Source organism: Dermacentor silvarum, chromosome 9 (assembly GCF_013339745.2).
Source record: "Dermacentor silvarum isolate Dsil-2018 chromosome 9, BIME_Dsil_1.4, whole genome shotgun sequence".
NCBI classification, from domain to species: domain Eukaryota; kingdom Metazoa; phylum Arthropoda; class Arachnida; order Ixodida; family Ixodidae; genus Dermacentor; species Dermacentor silvarum.
In genome coordinates, this window is record NC_051162.1 from 144,478,797 (window position 1) to 144,500,437 (window position 21,641).

A 21,641-nucleotide genomic window follows, 5' to 3' on the forward strand; every position below is an offset into this window, starting at 1 on the left:
GTGCTTTCTGCATGTTACGGATTAATAAATACTAAAATGGCCAGCCTCTTCGGCTGACCAAACGGAACGGTCGTGCCGTGTCCTGCGCTGCTTGATATAGGCGGGTCAACTCCATGCCACCTGGTGGCGCTGCGTCATCTGCGATCACAACATTCCTCTCCTGCAAAGTTGTGCAAACAACTTGTTCTTGTAAGTAAATGCTGTTAGTCACACAACATGGCACAGATGGAATATTTTAGGCAGTGCGATTACAGCTGTAGACTACATTCTCGATAATTTCTTGACCAGAAATTGCTTGCACATTGACTCATCCTTGAAAATTTCTTGCAGCAGCATTCCATATCCAAAGAATTATTATCCCTGTCTAATTCCTTCGCAACAATGATAACAGCACACTTTCTGCAGCACACTAGTCGCAAGCTGATGCGCACAGCAATCACCGGAGTGGCATTGTTATTGTAGCGCAGTCGTATGGGTTTAAGTCACTTCGGTGGTTCCCACAATGTATTACCAGGTCCTTCATTCAAGTAATCGAATTGGTGCAATGCCAAGAGCTGAGCCGGAGACATTGTCTTGGATAAGCAGGGCTGTTCTGCATACAACAACCTCAAATCTGGACAAAACACACACTAAACAGGTCGCTACATTGGAGACATCGCTCACGGAACAATGATGTTGTCTAGCGTGAGTCCATCTTGTCTTCACTTCTTGCGCTCATTGGGAGCCGTGGAAAAGCGCCAACACAATCGAGGCAGATGTCACTGCATCAACCGCATCGACACGAGATCAGATTAACGAATCCAAGGGTCACGGTCCTCCCTGTGGCAAGTGCATAAACACAATATAAACACCAGAATGCCTTGCATGACGAAGGTGAGGTATCCCATTGGTGGCGCACTGCAGTAGCGGGGAAAAAAATTCAGAAGCATAGAGCGGGAAAGTTTGAGGAGGCAGTGAGCGCGTTGCGAAGGAGGGAAGTAGTTGTCGTGCATTGTTAAGTGGTGGCGCTAGTTATTTTCTAGGCCACGGAAGCGCCGGGCGCAGCACTGGCTTAACTGAGATCTCGTTTACACCTTGGGCACTTTGGCAAAGAAGCATCCGCTAAGTGTACGTATGGCGCTGGGTGTAGCAGAGCATTGGCACCACCATACCAGGGCACGAGGTGGATAGGCAGGTCAACCGCATGCCACCTGGTGACTCTGCAGATGCGGCGCGATTTACGATCACAATACTGCGCTTCGACACCATCGGCGAGGATGAGGAAGGCGGAGTCGGCGCCAATGCCAACATCGGCGAATCATTTAAATGGAAAACATGACACTGAACAGCAGGTAGCTCGATGGCGAATGTTAAAGTAGCTAAGCCTAATGACAGCACAAAATGATTATTACGGTTGCCAGCGGATTGGCGTGCGAGAGCACTGGTTTGAGGCTGTGAGATAAAATGTTATGGATAAATGCACTGTTTTGCACGCAACTGTACAGTAACACCTCGTTAATTCAGATTTCATGGGATCGAAAAAAATGTCAGAATTAACCGAATGTCCAATTATCAAGGGTATCAAGAAAACAATAAGCAAATGCTTACATCAAAACACCTTTATTTAATGAATGAATGAGCAAATCCTGTATCTATTTTGCTCATAAGCAGTACGGAAGCTGCAGTTCTCATCATCTCATGACTAACTGGTTCTCGCAGCGGCGATGGCCTTGCGACTTCCTTTACAGCACGGCTGCGACACATGCCTTCAGTTGAGACACACTTTTCACTACGACACGTACCTCCCAATTATTTTTTTTTTTTTGCCAATGAGCTGATCGCCAACAGATCTTCCGTCTATCACGATGTAGCCGGTGCTCTTCAGTTTTGCACTGAGTCAAAACGAAACTACATTTGCCTCAACCACTGCAGATGGTACTACGGCTGCTATCGACACGATCATGGATGGCGACTACGCAGTTTTGAAGGCACGCAGCCGACATGCGCACCAAGACAAATGAAACTACTGTTCGTCGTAACCACTGTGGACAAAACCATGGTGGCTATGACGCGATGATGGACGGCAACTACGCAGTTAAGAACGCACTCGGCCAACACGTTGTTATGTGGACGGTAAACGCAGGAATAAAGGCTTCAAAGGCACTGATAGGCACGAAGTGTTCTGTCATTGCTGTCATTCCGCCGCTTCATTTCGGTTGGACGCTTTGCGCCTTTTCACTTTTTTGCGGCGCTCCGCATTTGCCAAGCTCCGAGAGCTGTCCGAATTAACCGATGTGCAGCCGAATACGTCGAATACGTAATTACATACTATATCATAATCGTCACCCAGCACGTGGGGTAGCATGTCAGCCGAACAGCCTGGCTAACATCTCGAGCATGTCATTAAAGCTTGTATCTCTCCCTCTTTCTCTCAACATGGCAGGGATTGCAGCTTCGATCAATGCCGTTTCGGACCTGCGGCCACAGCTAAAAGTCCGAAAAAATCTAACAACGAATGGTTTCAGCATGAAACATTTCAGACGTTCTTGTACATTGGCTTGTACATTAATGAAACCTCGATATAATGAAATTCTCAATATAACAAAGTTTTTCGCTGCAAGTACAACTTCGTTATATCGAGGTTTGACTGTGCCTAGGATTTCATGCACTCATTCAAGTGCAAGCTTGATTCCTACCTGCCATGGGGGCTAAGTGGCAATAACGTCGTGCTGCTGTGCAATAGGTTACAGGTTTCATTTTTGTCTCAAGCAGCTGCATTTCGATGGGGATGGAATGCTGAAATGCTTGTGTGCCTATTAGATGTGTGCTAAAGAACACCAGGTGGTCTATATTCCAGAAACTCTTACTATGGCGTCCCTGATAGTCCATATGTTGCTTTGGGACATCAAGCCCCACAACTATACTTATATCCATCCTTCCTTTTACATTTTGATTTTTCAGCCCGGTCCTTCCAGGAATGGTTCACGGGTTACGCTGACATGCTGGAAAACAACGAGTTTGTGGTAGTCGACAACCAGCCCTATAGGTACCGTTTCTTTGCTCACTGACTCACTCACTGCGTCTGCGTGCAGGATATTTATGGCCTGGTGCAGTTAAGTTTGAGCAGTTAAAAGCAAAAGGAGGTGAAGGAACTCGAAATTGCTGGTGTAAAGGGTTTCAGAAAGTTAATGTTTCTAGTCCTTGACTGCCTTTTTAATTCACCAGCAAAGTAGGCAGGGCAATGTCTCAGGTGCCTTCTTTTATACTCTCTAATAGATGCTGCCAATAGAACTCATCTAATTATGGTTGCGGAGAAACCAAATAAGTACTGTGTTAGCAAACGTGTCAACGCCAAACAAGTTACAGCAAAATGACTCTGCAGGCACTTGTGGCGCATTATCTCGGCAGCCGATCGTCGTTGTCTTCAATGACATATCAATCTCCCAAGGTGCTTTCACACTAGCAGATTGACACAGGTAATGTAATCAAGGAAAAACTTGCAAGTTGAGATCAAGACCTAAAAAAAAAGCGCCCTTGTTCTGAAATAGCACTTATTTGTGTTGATAAGATACCTTGACATAACATGTTTTGCAAATGATACCTCCTACTGAACAATTTCTTTTTTCGTGAAGCATTACATTTAGTCCACTGTATGACGGATTTAAACAATTTTGGGTTGCGATTTTATAATGCTTTGGAAAGCGCACAGTTCGCTTACTGGCCCTCACATTATTGGTTACTGCTCGCGTTTTCTTCAGCAGAGAACCGTCTATAAGCTCTGCAGAGGCTGTGAACATGACTGGGAAAATACGGATTTATCTTGAGAAGCTCCTCATGGCGAATGTAGAGGCATTCATAGACAACTTGGAAACCAGACAACAATTACATCGTTTTTTTTTTTTCATTAAATTAACATTTGTAGGTAAAATAGCGTTCATGTGTCATGCCGCATGGTGTTGTTCGCGTGCAGTTGATCAGTCGGCGAGTGGGCGTGAGTGTTGCTGGGCTCCAACATGACTGGTGTGCCATCGCCTGTTGACACCGAGTCGGTTGCTAGTCACGTGAAATGTTGCGAAAGCAATTTTATATCCGAAAGTGAATGACCAAGAACACTGCGCCTGCTGGTTGGCTTGCAAAGCCAACACTTAGCATCACGCTTGCGCTTTTCTCACGTAAGCGTATCTCAATTTCGTTTTTCCATCGATATTAGTGCGTAATGAATTGCGGATATAGCAAATTAAATTTAGTGGAAGACACGGCCTCGTTATAACGAGGTTCAACTGTACTAAGTTGTTAACTTTATTTTATATTAATTCTAGAAAGAGCCTTCTTCTTTGTTTTTTTCCTTTTATTAGAAACCAGTTCAGTTCAATTCACATCTGGCACCATTCAATTCATATTCGATTCGGTCACAAAGATTACTATTCGCGCACTGTTGGTTTGTGATGAAGGTGTGGAACATGGCACATACGATAAGACGAAGAAAGCAACCAAGCGGGTGCCACTTTTTCTCTCTCCCTTTGTGTGACACACATATTTCATCACATTGAGCATAGTTTTCTGCATGCCAGCTATGTGGCACATTGCCCAACGTTTGCCATCAGGTTCTACCACGTGCCAGGCTGCGAGCTGACAACGGACAACATCACCGTCTCCGTCGCAACGTGCTTCATGCCGGAGCTGAGCAGCGTGAATCCCCCGCACTTCTTCCACACGTACCGGATCACGTGAGTGCAGCCCCGCTAACTATTAAAGTCCAGTAAGGCTTTTGGCTTAGTTATTTCTAGCAATCGCGGCTCAGGTGGAGGTGCCAGCTCATCATCACTGTGTCTATTGTGGTCGTCGGCTGTGCAGGCGCGTGAATGTCTGTGCAGTACTTTTGGAATCAATTCCCTTAAGGGGCTTCTCGATAGTATTTGGCATAGTAAGCAGGCAAGTACTGCGTGTAGAAACACATGGTGATGTTACGGACTAGTTAAAAAAACCTGCAGGTTAGCTTTACACGCACTGCGAAATTTCAGGCACTATCGCAACGCAACCCATCCTTGCTGCACATGTTAGGTGCAGTGCAGCGCCTGCTGGCGCATGTTTGGCTTCTGTAGACGCCTGCATATCGTGGCTCGATCCCTTTGTAACCCCTCCGTTGACGCTTTCGCGCCCTTTGGATTCCATGTTTCCTCTTGAATGGCCCTGCCACGAGCGGATTCCGGTCACGCAGCACAGGCGTTTGAAGAAGCCGAGCATGTGAGATGCTATGTTGTACCTAACAGTTGCAGCAAGGCCAAGCCGCACCACCGTTGTGCGTCAAATTTTGCATTGCAGGAAAGCAATGTTACAGGTTTTCCAACTCATTTATTACCTCTGTGTTGCGTCGACTGAGTCCATCCTAAGCCTGCAGATTTCCTTATTTCATCATGCTACTCAATTCTCTGCCATCCCCGACTGCACTACCCTTCTCCTTAACACCTATCGTAAAACTTGTGGCATGTATTTCAAACATGTTTTGTACTTGATTTGTTCTTAGACGAAATGTATCCACGCCTCACATTAATGCCTCTCTTCCCACAGAATAACTAAAGCAAAATAAGTACTAAATAAGAATAGTTGATGGGCAGTTGAAGAAATTTCAAGCTAGTTTATGTGCTCTCCCTCCAGCACCTTTTATCACAAACAGCAACTTTAGCATCGGCTTCTTCATTTTGCCTGGCGTTGGCATTGTTAAGCCCACACTTGGAGCTCTTCTGACAATTACAAGTGAGCTTGAACACAGGGCTTCAAGTGATTTAACGTGCGATCGTGTAACCCGACCTAGCTGCTCACTTCTCAAACCCAGGATGTCCATGTCGGAGGAGGCGTCGGACCGCGAGAGCTGCCAGCTGGAGACGCGCCACTGGATCATCACCGATGAGAATGGGCTGGAGGAGCGTGTTGACGGCCGAGGCGTGGTGGGTAAGTAGCGGCTGCTGTGTAACCTTTCATTTTAATGTGGAGCATTCTTTGCCGCTTGCCTGGCATATTGCAGTTGATAGATTTCTGCCTCGCCTCATTTTGGGTTAAATAGTAATAAACAAATAAGTACCGGCTCTTTTATTTTTCTTTCTTTTTTTTAGACTACACTTAATTTTTAAAAGTCACCTGTGGCAGATTGCACAATTGTAATCCTTGAACTGGATTGCTCAAAGAGGCTGGTGTTACCAGGCGTCTCACGATGCTGGAGCGATGAGTGCCGTTGGAGGCATCACAACTCCATGGTGCACAAGATGAGACCGATGGAAAGCGATCAGCGTTTGTCAACGCCCAGTGAAATGTTACATAATGTTAGCTTGACATTTACTGCTCAGACCAGAGCACACACTAGTATGTTTATACTGTAGTAACATGGGCCAAACACTGTGTATCTGCTGTAGCTTATTTCCCAATATAGTCACCTTAGTGAAGCTGTCCCGGACAGCTTTTGTTCTGCAGTACCTTTATTTGCCGTTTAAAATGGACATAAATATTGATTTGTCTCGTTTGGTGACGGGAACCATCGTCACGTGTGTGTGTCGTGTCCGTGCCATGCAGGCGAGTACCCCGTGATGAGCCCTGGCGCCTACTTCTCCTGGGTGAGCTGCACCAGCCTGAGCACCACCTTCGGCAACATGAAGGGGCACTTTGTCATGCGCAACCTGCACACTGGTGAGCAAAGATAAATGAGGGCGGAAGGGGTCGCGCCGTACTCGTCACAAACAGCTTTCTGTGTCAGTGAGGGAAAAGGATTACGAAAGTGAAATGCACACGCGACAGTGCTTCTGAAAACAGTCCCCCACAGTCTCTATTTCACATTTGTTCAAGCTGGGGAACAGAGAATATAAGCATCACTCGTATTGAAATTAGGCATAATTGACTACAGTCTAGAACAATGCCTCTACAGCTAAATGACCTGTGTAACGAAGGAATAATTCTGTCCCAGTTGTATTGTGAGCTGAGCTGCGCGGTGCACGACCTTTACAACGAGGTCGCCTGTATAGCCAATGATTTCGAAATCTCCCGAGCGCTGTGTTATAAGGGCAGTCTATTGTACTCGGTGTTTTGTTTGCATTTTACTATTTCGCTTTGCCCTTTCGTGTATTGACACATGCAAAACTGCCACATCTACTATCTGATCACTCAGATACTCAGATTCATTGTCTTTTCCAAGAAATCTATAAAGCTGCTGTCAAATGCTGCCGCACTACTTGTCGCAGTGACAGAAAGTTGTCTACGATCGTACCAGCCGTAGCTACCACTGCTGCACAACAGCCAATGCGAAAGACCAGGCCCCTATCACATTCTAGCGGGGTGGAATGCAAGAACGCTTGGACACTTAGATTTAGACGCATGTTAAAAAAAAAAGCCAGTTGGTCAAAATCAGTCCAGCACACCACCACCCCCACTACGGCATCCCTTATAGGCCGTGTGTTGCTTGGGTGTGTTTAAATCCCATCAGTCATCATCATTTTGCATGTGCAATGCTGTGTCGCTTTCTCGGCGAACTGGAGTTGGAAGACGCTTTACAAACACCATGTATGGGAGCCATTCGCGTAAGCTAAGTTGTTGCTTAGCAATGACAAGGAACTGTCAAAAGATCAATGAACACAGTGAGCGTAGCTGATGTAGTACCTGCGACCCACGTTTGATGCACCTCTTTGACGAAACAGTTCCTTTCTGGTGGTTCCTGGAGTATGCCTGTTTGACCACCCGTGTGGTGCATTGTTCGCGAAGTCGCGTGTGTGTACCCGACGAGGGTGTTCAAAGTGGCAGCGCGAGGGCCGACACATCGTGGTCAGAGCTGCTGAGCGACAGAAGCTCGTGCTTTGGGAAAAGAGGACTTCATGCAAAGAATGTGCACTACCAGCATCAAAAGTGTTTATGGTGCACAGGATCTGTGGAAAGGCTGGACTTTCACTAAGCCTTGGCACGTAGCGTGGAATTGGGAGTTGCAGCCTGCAGTAATGCACATAACCAACCCATGCTTCCCTAGGGGCTCCATGCCCGCACTGAGTGGAATTCCAGCTTTTTCGTGCAACTTGTGCCTCGTGAACTTTTGGCGACGACTGTACATGTAGCATTGGGTGAAAGAACGTCCCAACAAAGGGCCGGCGTGGCCTTAAGTGTTCTTCAACATTTCTGGCTCACCGGTCTTGCCCACGCTTGCCGTTACTGCGTGCAATCAAAGAAGGGTGGTTTGCAGTCCATGGCAAGTCTGGACACATGGGTCATGTTACTTTCTCGTAAGAATGAGACGGTGAAGATTAGATCGGCATCAGTTGGCTCACCTTGCCACATGGCACGCAGGGAAAAGGGCATGATCGGGTGTAGCTTCACTTCCCTGAAAGAACACAGGGAAGCGATCATCTATCCTGATAGCGCGGTCAAATGTCATAAGACACTAGAGAACTCGCGTTTTTGTTTTCTCCCATTCTAAACTTTCTTTCTTGGTAGAGGTAATCCATCTGCTATTTAACACGCGTAATCTGCTGCTCTAGCTCGATTTAATGGTACTTTCCTTCGAGTGTTTTCACGAATATTCTCTCTCATGCAACATATATCACAGCAACCTGTTGCAGTGCCCTCCTAGCCAAGCATGCTTTAACCTGACACCAGGTTCCTTTTGGGATTCCTTTTGTTCCATCCTATTCATTTCTTACCACCTATCACAGCAAGTGGCCAACACTGGCGTTAACAAAGGGCATACCGTTATGCCATCCAATGACAAAGGACAGAAACAATGGAAAACTAAAAGAATCATTACATAATATGGCCCTTGATCACTTGTTACGACTCACGAGCGACCAGTCCGTTAACGCCTCTGAGGTCTTCAACTTTTTATTTTGTTCCAGGCGATATGACCGAGGTTCACTGTCCCGTGTTCAACATGAAGTGTCTACCGTACGTCACGTCGGCCGAGCGAGAAGCCATCAAGCGGCAACGGGATGCCGTCAAGAAGGCGCAGTGATGCCCGTTGCCTTCTCCCGATTCGACTTAACACGTCAAGGTTGCTGCCTCTCTTGTTGCCATCGCTGAGTCAACGTGGCGGATGCTGTCTGCTCTTCTGTGTCACTCACGGCATGGCCCTGCGACGTTTCCTTAACACCAAACTGCTTCTGTCTCAACAACCGCCGTGCTCTGGTTCAGTCAGGGCGCCAGTAAACTGATTGTTGTGACCATGGGATTAACACTGGCTGCCTGAAGCATAAAAACAGGATGTTTCGGGCCATCTGGTGCATCGTGGCCGTGGTATCAGCATGGCGATGCAATACCAATAGGATTTTTTTTTTTTTTGCGTGTTTGCTTAGTTATCTGCGTGTTGGGCCCACATGATAGGTGCATTGGCATAAATATCGTTTTTCTCACAGTGGAGAACGGTGAACAGAAGATTTTCTTTTATTCTAGTTTGAGGGGTTCTCAAGAGGTGGCGCTGCAGGGCAGCTGAGTTTGACACACTTGGTGCGACAGCTTTCAGCAGCAGCAACGATGTTGAAATAGTTGTTGTTCGGTGCCGTGTTGATAAGAAGTGGTAGCGTCTACGAAAGGTTGTGCAGCTGCCAAGGTGGTGTCACGCACACTGTTTTTCTTAAGCCGGTCTCTAGGAGATAAAAAAGCCTTTCTGAGCTATCAGTCGAGGCTTCTCTCTCTCTCTCTCTTTTTTTTTTTTCTTTTGTTATATCGGGAAGAGGCCTTCTGCCCCACGAGATTGGTCTGCTAAAATCCCAAGTTCACATCTTGCAATACAGACATAAAGACATTCTCGTAGCTTGCTAGAGGTTTTGTTTTAGACGCAGATGAGGTGTTGAAAGTACAGCCTCATAGACTTTTAGCATACACTGTTACCTGGGTAGATTTATTATTATTTATTGCAAGTTTTGACTGCAAACTTGCGAGACCTAACGGTGCAAGCTTACTTTTTTTTTTTCTTGCCTTCGACGCTTTCTGTACCATAGGTGTTTTGTTTGACCTTAAAGAGCTTTACACAGGTTGGCACGTTTCATTCTGGTCCATTTTAGCGCAATCTAGGAACGTGTGCAACTGATTGAACATGTTTGATATATGCTATCAGCATGAATTCAAGTGCAAACAACATGATAAGCACTATACTGGTTTGTTGAATTGTCAGCTTTGCCTGCACTTATAACACTGGCTTTGTTCAGGTTCTAAAACATAGGTTTCGGACTGCGTCGTGGTTAGGAACTGGCCGTGGAGCAGTTGCAAGTCGCACTTCCATGTAATTATGCATAATAGGTGCTTTTTTTTCTGTTTTTGACCTGCAAGACTTGCGCCAGTGGTGGTGCTCCGCGGAGCGATGTAACGGCTCCCGTGTTCCCACTAGGTGGCCACGCCTGTAAGTGCAGAGATTCATAGTTTTTAGCAACAACAGGAGACAAACTGTGGTGACGAGGCTCTGTTCTTTGCTCGCATTTCAAGTCGTGCATTACTTTGTCAGCAAATTGATTGTGTCAGTTAGTTTATTGTTCTCATTTTCTAAGCTTAGAGTGCATCCTGTGGGTGGTTTTCACTAACCATAAGGTAAAGGATGTGCATGAAATGTGTACATAACTAGGAAGAACTAAGTCGGCTGTTTGTCTGACGTGAAACATGCTAAATGCGTGCCGGAGATGTTGCATCTTACTTGATAATGTGCGGATATCATGAGCAACTCGTGCGGTGTCAAAGATAGCCCTCTGCCTAATTGACTGACGAGCCTGCTTCTCGGCGTTGCACTTTTTGCCGAACACTGTACGGGCAGTGTTTTCTGCGTTTTTTTTTTTTTTTTTTCCTCTGGCATGCGATTTCATTGCAGGAGCTGCGTTAACATCTCGCACATTTCGAGACACGTTGGCCGCACATACACAGCGACTAATTTAAATATTGGCTGTGCCACAATCAGTTTCTCAAAACTGCGTTGCGGGCCCGCCAGCTTATCCAGGAAAGGGCCTGTTTTAAAATATTTGTGTAAAAATATGCAAAGTTGATGTGAACAGCATAGACACTGTGCGTTTTTTCTTTTTTTTTTTCCATACCCTTTGACCAACAAGGGAAGCAAATGTTGTAAATACAGAAAAGTAAATAAAGACGTCTGCAATTTGGTGTCCTGGATGTGTTTTTTTTTTTTTTTTTAGAAGCCAGCATGAGAGCCAGTGTGGTCAAGAAAGTTACTTTACACGGAGCCAAAGCATGTGAAAACTTTCACTCACATGTCTCGCCAAGAGAACTGTCTCGCCAAGTGAAACAGACATTGACTTGGCAAAATGGTGAGAGGCACTTTCAACTGGGATCCAATTTATCACTCGCAATTGGCTCCCTTCCACAGCTTGCACAAAAGAAGCCAATCATGATTGAGAAATCTGATCCAAATCGAGATCAATTGCAATCTGAAATGCCGGTGCAAAAGCACTATTAGAAACCCATGCCGCACGTCCACGATACAGATTTTAAGTCTGAGGCATGTGCTGTCACCTGCAAGATTCAACACCTTACTGAATGATGTATCATACATGATATGTATTGAATAATGTCTAGAATAGAATCAAAAAAAAAAAAAAATCCAACATACTTAGCAGAATCTGTCTTTTCAGCAATGAAATAAAAGCAATTGTAGCATTGGAAATAATTTTTGAGCTATATTTTTCTTAAATAATGCATGACGGAAGTTCATCACAGAACTTGCAGAAAGTTCATAAATAAACAGGTTATTTTCATAATTCATACACTTGATATCTGTGCACAAAAAATACCATGGTGTTTGTTTACTGTTTATGGTACCACTGCGATGTTTTTATTGAGGTCGAGGTTGGTTCTGTGAGGCAAGCATCAATTACTGTGCAATATATTGATGCGGAATGCAGTTATGGGTTGTTCTTGAGGAGAGCCAAGACTTGCTTCCTCACGAAATAACAATTTGGTAGCAAAATATAGTATTTCTATTGGCTATACTGTTTCTTAGCACCATTATTATTGATGAATAGCTCAGAAAATGAAAATTCAGAAACTTTTTATACTTGGATTGGTATAATACTTGGATTTGTATAAAGTTTATCCTATTTTTGGCTATCAACTTAATCTGCCACCGCACATAATTGTGTGGCAATGTGCGGACTCGTTTAGCCGAGAATTGCTACCATTGGAACATCACATGTAAACAGTAATGTCTAAACTATCAAAACTAGCGGGCATTGCTGCAAAGATGTTCATCTAAGTCTAGCGACCTGCCTACTCAGAAATGTCAAGATTTCCTTGCATGCTGAAAATTACGTCATTGCGAAAGCAAAACACTCTGCTGCTCTAAAGAAACATTGCAAGGCTGACACGTAGCACAGTTGAATTGTGGCAGGCCGCCGCAATGTGTTTTTTTTCGACAGGGCCGTGCTACATCATAGACGAGTGCCTGTACGACCTGCAGCACCGCGTTTCCCTCTCGTAATTCCAGTACGAAGTTCTACGTTGTGAACAGGGCAAATTTCACACGTACTACACAACGGGAACGGTTAATGCGTTATGCATTGCTGAAGTTGCTAGCAGCGCTCGACACTTTCGTCCCATAGCACTGTTGTTTACCGTGGACAAAGTGTTCAGCATCAGCTGCATTGGCACAAACTCTGGTTTAGAATGAGAGACTACTGCAATGTTGAGTACTGTCCCCGCCCCATCTCAACGCATCAGGTTCTGTTCTAAAGCGTAAGCTTTCTTAGTGAACCCTCCCGGAACCCCGTCCCTGCTGTTACCGTTGCCTTGCAGATTAGCTCACACAAAGGACAGCACTCGTACAAGAATCGGCTTATATGTAGCCCCCACCTTAACTGCCCCTAAAGAGGGCGCCGGCGGCTGGCGCTATTCTTTACAAAATTACACAGTGAAACAACAAACGGTGCCTAAATATTGTCAGTGCACCAAACATACGCCTCCAAGCGCATAGTTCCTTCTATGCCGTCTGTCCCGGGCAGTAGCACACCCAGGATCTCTGCCAGGGGGGGGGGGCGAAGAAGCACTTTGCATAATATGCAATTTCCTTGCTGTATCCAGAGGACTCCAACAGCAAATAAAATGCCTAATAACTATAGTAATATAATGACCGCAAGGATGATGTTTATTTATTCAGCATTTTACTTGAAGTAATGTAATAGTGAATAAATAAATACAAGTCGGTGATAGAGTGTTTGTGTTAATCAGGAAAATTTGACCTCAAGCCACCTCCCGAATTGTAATGACAATGTGAACAGAGCACTGAAGGTACATGTTGTACCGATCGGGCTGGACGCGTGGCGGGGGGGGGGGGGGGGTTTAACTCGTCCTCAGGGGGCGGTTACAACACGCGACCCCCCACCCTTCGGTGTGCCACTGGCCCCGGGGTTTATAGCGCTTATGCTTAGTCGGTTTCGCGTCAAAGTTGCCCAATCCTGGCGATAGTGCAATAGCAAAGTTAACTGATCCTGGAGACACTAATCAACAGTCGTGTGATGCAGAAGATGTGCTACAGTGCTACGCCGTTTAAGAGTGCGTGTGGCTCCTATCTAAATACATTGGAACAAAGAAAGAGTTTTGCTCGGCAGCCACTATGCCGAATTTGATTAGGTTTGTTACACTTAAAAGGAAATGTTAAAATGTAGTTACTGTTGAAAGCAGATGTCTTATTTAGGCTGTGGATTTTTTAATAAAAGTTGTTGAAAATCGCAAGTTTTCAGGAAACGAAACTATCAAGTTTGCAATGCTGTAACTAAGCAATGAAAAATGATATCACAGTTTTGTAAACTGCATTTAATGGTACATCTAAGCGGACAAAATTGGTGTATTATACATAGCTCTCAAATACATCACTAATATGTGAGTAAGACTTTTGCAAAGCCCTCAGCAACGTTGGAAAAAATTCAAGTAAGATATGAATGGATATATTAATTACAGTGGAATCTCGTTGATATGATCTTCACAGGAACTGGAAAATAAAGTGTATCACCCGAAAATCATATCCAACATATTGTCCAACCAAATCGTATTAGCGGGAAAAGAAAAAAAACGTATTATGCAGTATCGTATCAACGAGATTTCACTGTAAATTTGCCCGCTTTATATGCTTTAACGAATCTAGTTTACAGAGCTGTCATATGTTTTGATGAACAGTTACCGATTTGTGAACTTCGTGCTTCCTTTTTTTTTTTACCCAGTTTTTGGCAATTTTTGTAAGCAAAATGCAGAAGCTAAATAAACATTCTGCATAAAAATTCTTCTTCCTACAGACACCAGAAATCCAATTTTCTCTATTAAATGCACCAAATTTCATTCAAGTAGGTCCAGAGGCTGCCGCCTCATAAAAGCATTTCTGATCACCCCATCTATCTCCTGCCGCATCTTTTTAGAATCATTATTCCTTAAAGTATAAGCAAAGTTAATGGTAGTTATCGCATCGATGCGTGGCTTTCTCTCTGTTTTTGTCTCCACTCATTTGCAGAAGCTACACAGGGTGGATGGCAAGGAGACGAGGCCCTGGCAAAAAGTTTTTTCTTTTAACACGAAAGTGTTTTATGCCGGGGTCCACCAAGACTTCACTGACGTATTTCCGTCACGGAAATACGTCAGCTTACAATGTACACGAACATAATACAAAGAAAGAAACCAGAAGAAAAAGTTCCACAAACATGCAAAATTTAGGAAATCGAACCCACGACCTCTCGGTCCGCGACGATAGATCGCCGAGCGTTTAACCCATTGCGCCACAAACGCATTTGCAGAGAGCTACACAGACGCGCCTTATATATCTAACACTCCTCCGTGTACCCGCGCTCTTGCTCGGGGCGGTGCCGCCGCCTACGAGCAGAAAAGAGAAGTACTGCATTATGACACTAACGCGCACCGACAGTGAACGCTTCGGTGGTCTCAGCACTACGACGCCTCGATGCCAGCATTCGAAGGGACGCTGGCATCAAGAAGCACTACCAACGCCACCTAGGTGGCGTTCACCGTACTCAGCACAGCGGAGCGTGGCCTCCGCAATTAGCTCTGAAAATGTTTCTGAAGTTGATCGCGGAGGCTGCAATTACGACGCGCTGTACGCGCTGATTTGACTCGGTGACGATTCAGTTACGTGCTTTGTCTTGCGCGTTGTATTAGTGTGTCAGTTACGTGCTTCGTCTTTCGCGTTGTGCTAGCGTGTGCAGCGTAGTGCAGCTTCCATATGCACGATGGTTGCTCATGGTCATCGACGTTGGTAGTCGTGATGGAGGAGACGTGCCACCAGGCGTCAGCGTGGGTGCATCAACGCCTAAGGGCGCTTTAGCCACAAAACACCAATAGACATTATATATCAATGTGCAATAAACATTACACTACTTCTGTGAAGACACGTTTCACTTTCGTGTTCTATACCGATTCCTATATAAGAGGGATCAACCACATTTTTTTTTCCTTTTCTTTAAGACTAGCACACCCTACTACACTACATCCGGTTAAGGCGTGTGCTACGCGCCATCGTCGCGAGTTGGGCGCTCGGGTGCCTACAGATAATCTAGGGACCATACTACAGAGGCCAATCGGGACGTATTCCGCGACGATCAATTTCGGCAGTAGTATTGCCTCGGCAACAGTATCGCCACCAGGCGCGCGCTGATTGGCCAAAGAGTATAATCCCAATGAGCTGATTGGCTGGTTCAGCACTACGGTTACGCGATAGCAATAGTATCACCGCGGTGATTGTCGCACAATACATCCCCAGCGCATGCTGCCATCGTCTCGCCAACAAGAGGACTCATCGTGCCAGCCTGTGGCTGCCTCGGTATTTTTTATTTATTTATATACATACCTCACAGGCTCTAACTGGAGTATTGCGCGAAGGGGGGTAAGAGAAACAACATGTAGCGAAAACAGGAGAACATGGCTAACAACAAATCAAACAACTGAAGAAAAGACGCCGTTTAACATCAAGCAAACAAACAACAACACTCTGCACGATCAGAAACGCGCACGGCTCGTCAAACTCCTGGCAAAGAACTGCAAACGCATGTAACCTATAAACTGCTTGCAAGAAGTGAGAATGACGACAGTTAAGTCACATGGTACAAATGAAACAATGTGTGCGCATGACTACGGAATCATTTTTTTTTAATGTTTCTCTAAATGATTCCAGATTATTACTTTCAACAATGCGGCTTGAAAGTTCGTTCCAAGCTGCTATTGCCAGAGGTAATGCAGATTTGTGAAATGCATTTGTGTGGCCAAACACACGTGTGTGGTATCTACGCTAAACAGCACGCCGGTGCCATCTGAGAGGCCACACTCGGCAGACGCAATAGCCAGTGGGGCCCTGGAAGAGGGGCTCCACCCACAGTGACCAAGCACGATCTTTATTTAAATAAAGTTGTTTCTCTCTCTCGGCAGACGCAGCTACGCGCAACTGGCGTGTGTAGACCAGTAGTGCAAAGATAAAATTACAACTTTTTGGTCTTTTTGAGATCACAGACACATGTATCTTTCATTTACTTAACTCAAAATTAGCAATTTAGTATGAGTGGTGTTCTCGCAGTCACGAAATCGGCCAATAACTGTTGGTGGGCTTGGCTGCTTGTGACATAGCTGGATGACAGCATTGCGAAGTAGAGAGCAAGCAACTTTTCACTGTTACTGGCACGAGGTTGTAAATTCCCTGCGGCATGCAGTGCAATAATATTTGACTCGCATGCTCACAGGAGCCTCGTTTACAGATCGGCAACATTTCCTTATGTTCAAAAAGTGTTTCAGGGCCCTTTATGAAACCACTTCACATAGATACTTTAATACTACATGTGTTGGATCCGCATAATTTCTTTTTAAGTTTTGTCAGTGGCTGTTTTAATTATATATGTTATTGACAGAGCTATAGACATTTCACACATTACAATGGTATCAATGTTCAATGAGGTTATATACTCGGTTTCGTTGCTAAGACATTAATTCATTGTACACTATGGAAAGAAACAAGGCAGACAGGCAAAGGGGACGACAAGTCATGCCAACTTCTATGACTGTATTCGACAAAGCGCACTAGATGGTTATTATTGCCACCACTGAAACGACATGTGCAATGAACAGTTGCACCAGAGATTGCATGCTCAGGAGATGTCTGTGTAAGCATCCCCTTTGATTGCTCTATCAGAAAAGGAGTTCCTAGGCATCGATGTAGGTAGCCCTTTCTTGGAATTTGGTGTGCCACTGTTTATTGTACACAATAATTCACTGGTGGTGATAATAAATTCTTGTATGTACCAGGTGTCCTTTTTTTAGACCATATGGAATTCTGCTATCTGTCTGAGGCAGATAGCACAATTACATTCATCATCGTCATCAGCCTATATTTATGTTGACTGCAGGACGAAGGCCTCTCTCTGCGATCTCCAATTACCCCTGTCTTGTGCTAGCCGATTCCAATTTGCGCCTGCAAATTTCCTAATTTCATCACCCTACCTAGTTTTTTGCCGTCCTCGACTGCGCTTCCCTTCTCTTGGTATCCATTCTGTAACTCTAATGGTCCACCGGTTATCCATCCTACGCATTACATGGCCTGCCCAGCTCCATTTTTTCCGCTTAATGTCAACTAGAATATCAGCTATCCCCGTTTGCTCTCTGATCCACACCGCTCTCTTCCTGTGTTTTAACGTTAGGCCTAACATTTTTCGTTCCATCGCTTTGTGCGGTTAACTTGTTCTCGTGCTTCTTTGTTAACCTCCAAGTTTCTGCTTCATATGTTAGCACCGATAGAATGCAATGATTGTACACTTTTCTTTTCAAAGGCAGTGGTAAGCTCCCAGTCAGGATTTGGCAATGCCTGCCGTATGCACTCCAACCCAATTTATTCTTCTGTAAATTTCTTTCTCATGATCAGGGTCCCCTGTGAATAATTGACCTAGATAAACGTACTCCTTTACAGACTCTAGAGGCTGACTGGCGATCCTGAATTCTTGTTCCCTTGCCAGGCTATTGAACCATTGTTTGTTTTTGCATATTAATCTTCAACCCCCCTCTTACATTTTCTCCGGTTAAGGTCCTCAATCATTTGCTGTAATTCGTCTCCATTGTTGCTGAATAGGACAATGTCATCTCCAAACCGAAGGTTGCCGAGATATTCGCCGTCGATCCTCAGTTCCTAAGCCTTCCCAGTCTAAGAGCTTGAATACTTCTTCCAAGCATGCAGTGAATAGCATTGGAGAGATTGTGTCTCCTTGGCTGACCCCTTTCTTAATAGGTATCTTTCTACTTTTCTTGTGGAGAACCAAGGTTGCTGTGCAATCCTTGTAGATTACTTAATTGCTCGAAAAGGCAGACAATGCTTGCATGGGCAATCGAAATGCACACTTTGGGGGGGCACCTTAGCGCCCTTTCACTCACAAACCACCAGTTATTTGTTCTCTGCATTATAAGACTTGCCATACTCCACTTCAATCTCAAATTTGAATATCAGCCAACCATGTTTGCTCTCATTTCCATGCTTCCATTCTCCTGCCTCGTTATGCCCATTCTGTTGCTCACTGCCCAGTATCATTCACTTCTGTACTAGCTTTTGTTATTCTACAAAGCTCAGCCCCATGCTCGTGGTACTTAAGCAAATTGGACAGTTGCAGGGCAGTGTTCTCGCGGTAGGAAAACTAAAACAAGTGACATACAAGAGTTTGCCAAGCATTATCCAACTCCGTATTGCCATAGCGAACCACTGAGCAGTTCTGCATAGCCTGTGGGATCAATTTGAAAAGTTGGATGTGTCAGATTTCCAGACAAAAAAAAAAAAAAGGTTCAACAAGGCGTCACATGTGCATGTTGATTTATTATTAACCTCGGTTGATGGTGCAACAATAAGGCTTTGGTCGAAGTCTTCACTGACTTGCTCAGACTTTCTGCTCCAGGCCACACACTAAAGTTCAGTTCAACAACAATGCCCCCAGCAGTTTGTGCAACTTGAATAGCAAAGCATGTGCTACTGGCGTTTCCTAAAAAATGTGCGCACACAGTCTAATCACCAAGCAGGCCAAGCAGCATTTCGCAGGGTCCAGAGAGGTCTTGTGTGCAGTGGGATTTCCAAAGACTGCACGTACTTGCAACACAGGAGCCATCAATGCCACAGTCTAGCAAAACGAACTTTTCATTTGCGCAACTAATAAGCAAACATTCTTGGCAGTTCTGATTCAGGACACGCACATTCCAACAACTTTCTCATGGAGAACAGCACTAATTATGTAATCGTCCTCAGAAATCTTCATACTTGAGATCCAGGCCAACAGGCTTATCAAATGCATACATATATATTATTGCATGCATGCAACGCTCGCTGCATCTTCAGGAAGGTACAAATAAGGTACAAACTAAGGCCTTTTGCATATGCAGTGAACAAAGGTGACATTGCTGGCAGTTTTAAAGCTTCTTTCCTTGAAGATATAGAAAATAAAGGATGAGACACACTGGCTCTTAGAAATTGTGTACTTGCTGCACACTTATTTTCACAGGAGTGCTGAACAGCACAGATATTTTCAAAGCAGGAGGCATAGTTTACACCACTGGTGCATCCAACTAAGAAACGCTCTCTCTGACGCAGAGGCCGCATGAGTACCAGTGATGAGGTTTAACCTGGACATATCCATATCGGTGGAACCATTTCACCAGAATACGAGGATGGGAGTCGAAAATTGCATTACTGGTGGCAACACTGCGTTCAAACGAACTGTGCTAGTCTCTTATTTTTTTGTGCGTGTGTGGTTGTGGCCTCTGCCGGCGTAATAGCTTCCGCAGCAAAGGAGAACATTATAAACTTACACTTTTTCTCACCAACAAGAGTCGTACAACAAAAGAACGCAATACACCAGCACATTCATGCAGAATGTGGCTTCACAAGACGTTTCCACCTGTGGAAAGCAATCGATCGACTTCAAACTCTGTCACAGCATTCTGACAAAACACTAGCCCACGTACCTCCAAAGATGGCCCTCCATTCTGGACATGCTTTAGAGAAAGTCCCCCTAACCACCTTCACCCCTAAGTCTTCTGAACACTTTGAGCAACTTAAACCGATTAGAAAACAGTGGAGCTCAAACAAAACAGGACGGGGCATCACGAATGACACAACCTCCTTGCGTAAAGTGAGAACGATGATTGATTGTGCCAAGTTTGCAAAACTGCGCCGCAAAAAGACAGAACCAGGGCTGTGTCTTCTCCGAAATGTGAGATTTCTGCTGTGTAGCACCCCCCCCCCCCCCCCCTATTTTTCCCTTACCACAATTAAGCTCTGCAAATGACGCAGGCACGCTAATAAGGCGCCTGATAACGAACACGCATTTGTGTATCTCAAGCTGACTGATGCTGCTTTCCGGCAGGCTGGCAAAGGTATGAACCACAACGTGTACAAGGTCTTGGAAGCCTTCCGTCGGTGTTCGGCGTCGGACCCACCTATGGGCCGTGCTACACTTGGCGTTCTCCACACATCGCCAATTCCAGCCGCTGGCCGCGCTCGCACACACACCAACACACACGCGCCGCATTCGAGGTAACTACCTCTCGTGTCGGATGACCATTCCAGGCAGTATCATGATGGTGGTCGTCTCCGGCGTGGCCGTCGCGCGAGACGTCGCTTCGTTGGCGGCGGCCGCCGCCGCGTCTTCTTCCTCGACCTCTTCCACGCCCTTGACGGAGTGTACGTTGTAGTAGTAGTAGGGCTCCGTGGTGCGACGTCGCCGTCGCTTGCGCGTCGGCGGTTCCAGGGCCGACACGGCGCTCTTGTCTGGAAAGATGGAAGGCACGGCGGCGTTCACGAGAACGCGGCGCTTCATGCCAACCTTGAAGTCGGTCGGCTTGAAGTGCAGCGAACACACGACGGACCGGGCGTTAGCTAGAAGTCGCGCCCTTTCGTCGGCGTCGCCGCCGGCGATCGCGTCCAGCCAGGCGTCTCGATAGCGGTCGTCCGACGGCACTTCGTGGAAGGAGATGGCGTTGCCACAACGGCGTTCCGTCGAAGGGCAGCACGGCACGCAGCAGCCCTTTGGCATGTTTCGAGAACTGCTGGGCAGAGTGTGGGTTTGCGCCGAGGGTTTTTGCAGGAAAGCAACGTCGTCGTTCTAGTAGTTGAACGTCGGCACCACTATGCGATGGCTTGTTGCGGCAGCGCAAGCGAATTTGGTGGAAAGCATTATCTGAGCCGAATGAAAATTCCGGCGTCGTTAAAGCGCTGCTAACAAAGGATTTAGCTGAGCGACCACATCAGAGCAGTTCTAGGTAGCTCATTCGTTAAATGCGTTAGCGCGAGCTTTCACGTGCGCCATATTTGTTTTCCTCCAGATACTACGAGAGGCCGCCACAATCGCTCTTTGCGTGCTGCAGTGTATGCCACGGAGCAATAAGAAGTGCTGTTATTCTTCCGCAACAATCTTGTAGCACATAATCACAACCGAGAACGAGTGCTTCTAAAAATACCATAATCCCACAAATGTCGTAAATTGAGCTACTATGAGTTAAATAGCGCTTTGTGTTCGACAGCGTTCGTGTTGTCAGGATGGCCGAGCGGTCCAAGGCGCTGCGTTCAGGTCGCAGTCCGGTCTTCCGGGCGTGGGTTCGAATCCCACTTCTGACACTACTTTTTTTTTAATTTTAAATTTGTTTTTGCATTTTGTATTAAGACTTCTTTCCCATGCTTCGCGTTGCGTCAC

The 21,641-nt window shown here is 45.6% G+C and overlaps 2 protein-coding genes and 1 non-coding gene across 4 annotated transcripts in view; 2 read left to right on the top strand and 1 right to left on the bottom strand.

Moving 5' to 3' along the window:
* Positions 1-11,085, top strand: part of LOC119464468 (F-box only protein 3) — a 36,567-nt gene extending 25,482 nt beyond the window's left edge. For both annotated transcript variants that reach the window (XM_049656409.1, XM_049656410.1), the window contains exons 7-11: positions 2,941-3,025; positions 4,584-4,706; positions 5,813-5,928; positions 6,544-6,657; positions 8,841-11,085. In XM_049656409.1, coding sequence (XP_049512366.1) covers positions 2,941-3,025; positions 4,584-4,706; positions 5,813-5,928; positions 6,544-6,657; positions 8,841-8,956 — 554 coding nt within the window. In that variant the 3' untranslated portion in view covers positions 8,957-11,085. The remainder of the gene's footprint in view (positions 1-2,940; positions 3,026-4,583; positions 4,707-5,812; positions 5,929-6,543; positions 6,658-8,840) is intronic.
* A 9,404-nt stretch (positions 11,086-20,489) lies between these two features.
* LOC125939916 (THAP domain-containing protein 6-like) lies at positions 20,490-20,984 on the bottom strand. The gene has a single exon (XM_049655443.1). The coding sequence runs from the start codon at positions 20,982-20,984 to the stop codon at positions 20,490-20,492; it is 495 nt and encodes a 164-aa protein (XP_049511400.1).
* A 497-nt stretch (positions 20,985-21,481) lies between these two features.
* Positions 21,482-21,565, top strand: Trnal-cag (transfer RNA leucine (anticodon CAG)). Its single transcript has one exon. It is a non-coding gene; the product is annotated as a tRNA-Leu (tRNA).
* The last annotated feature ends 76 nt before the right edge of the window (positions 21,566-21,641 follow it).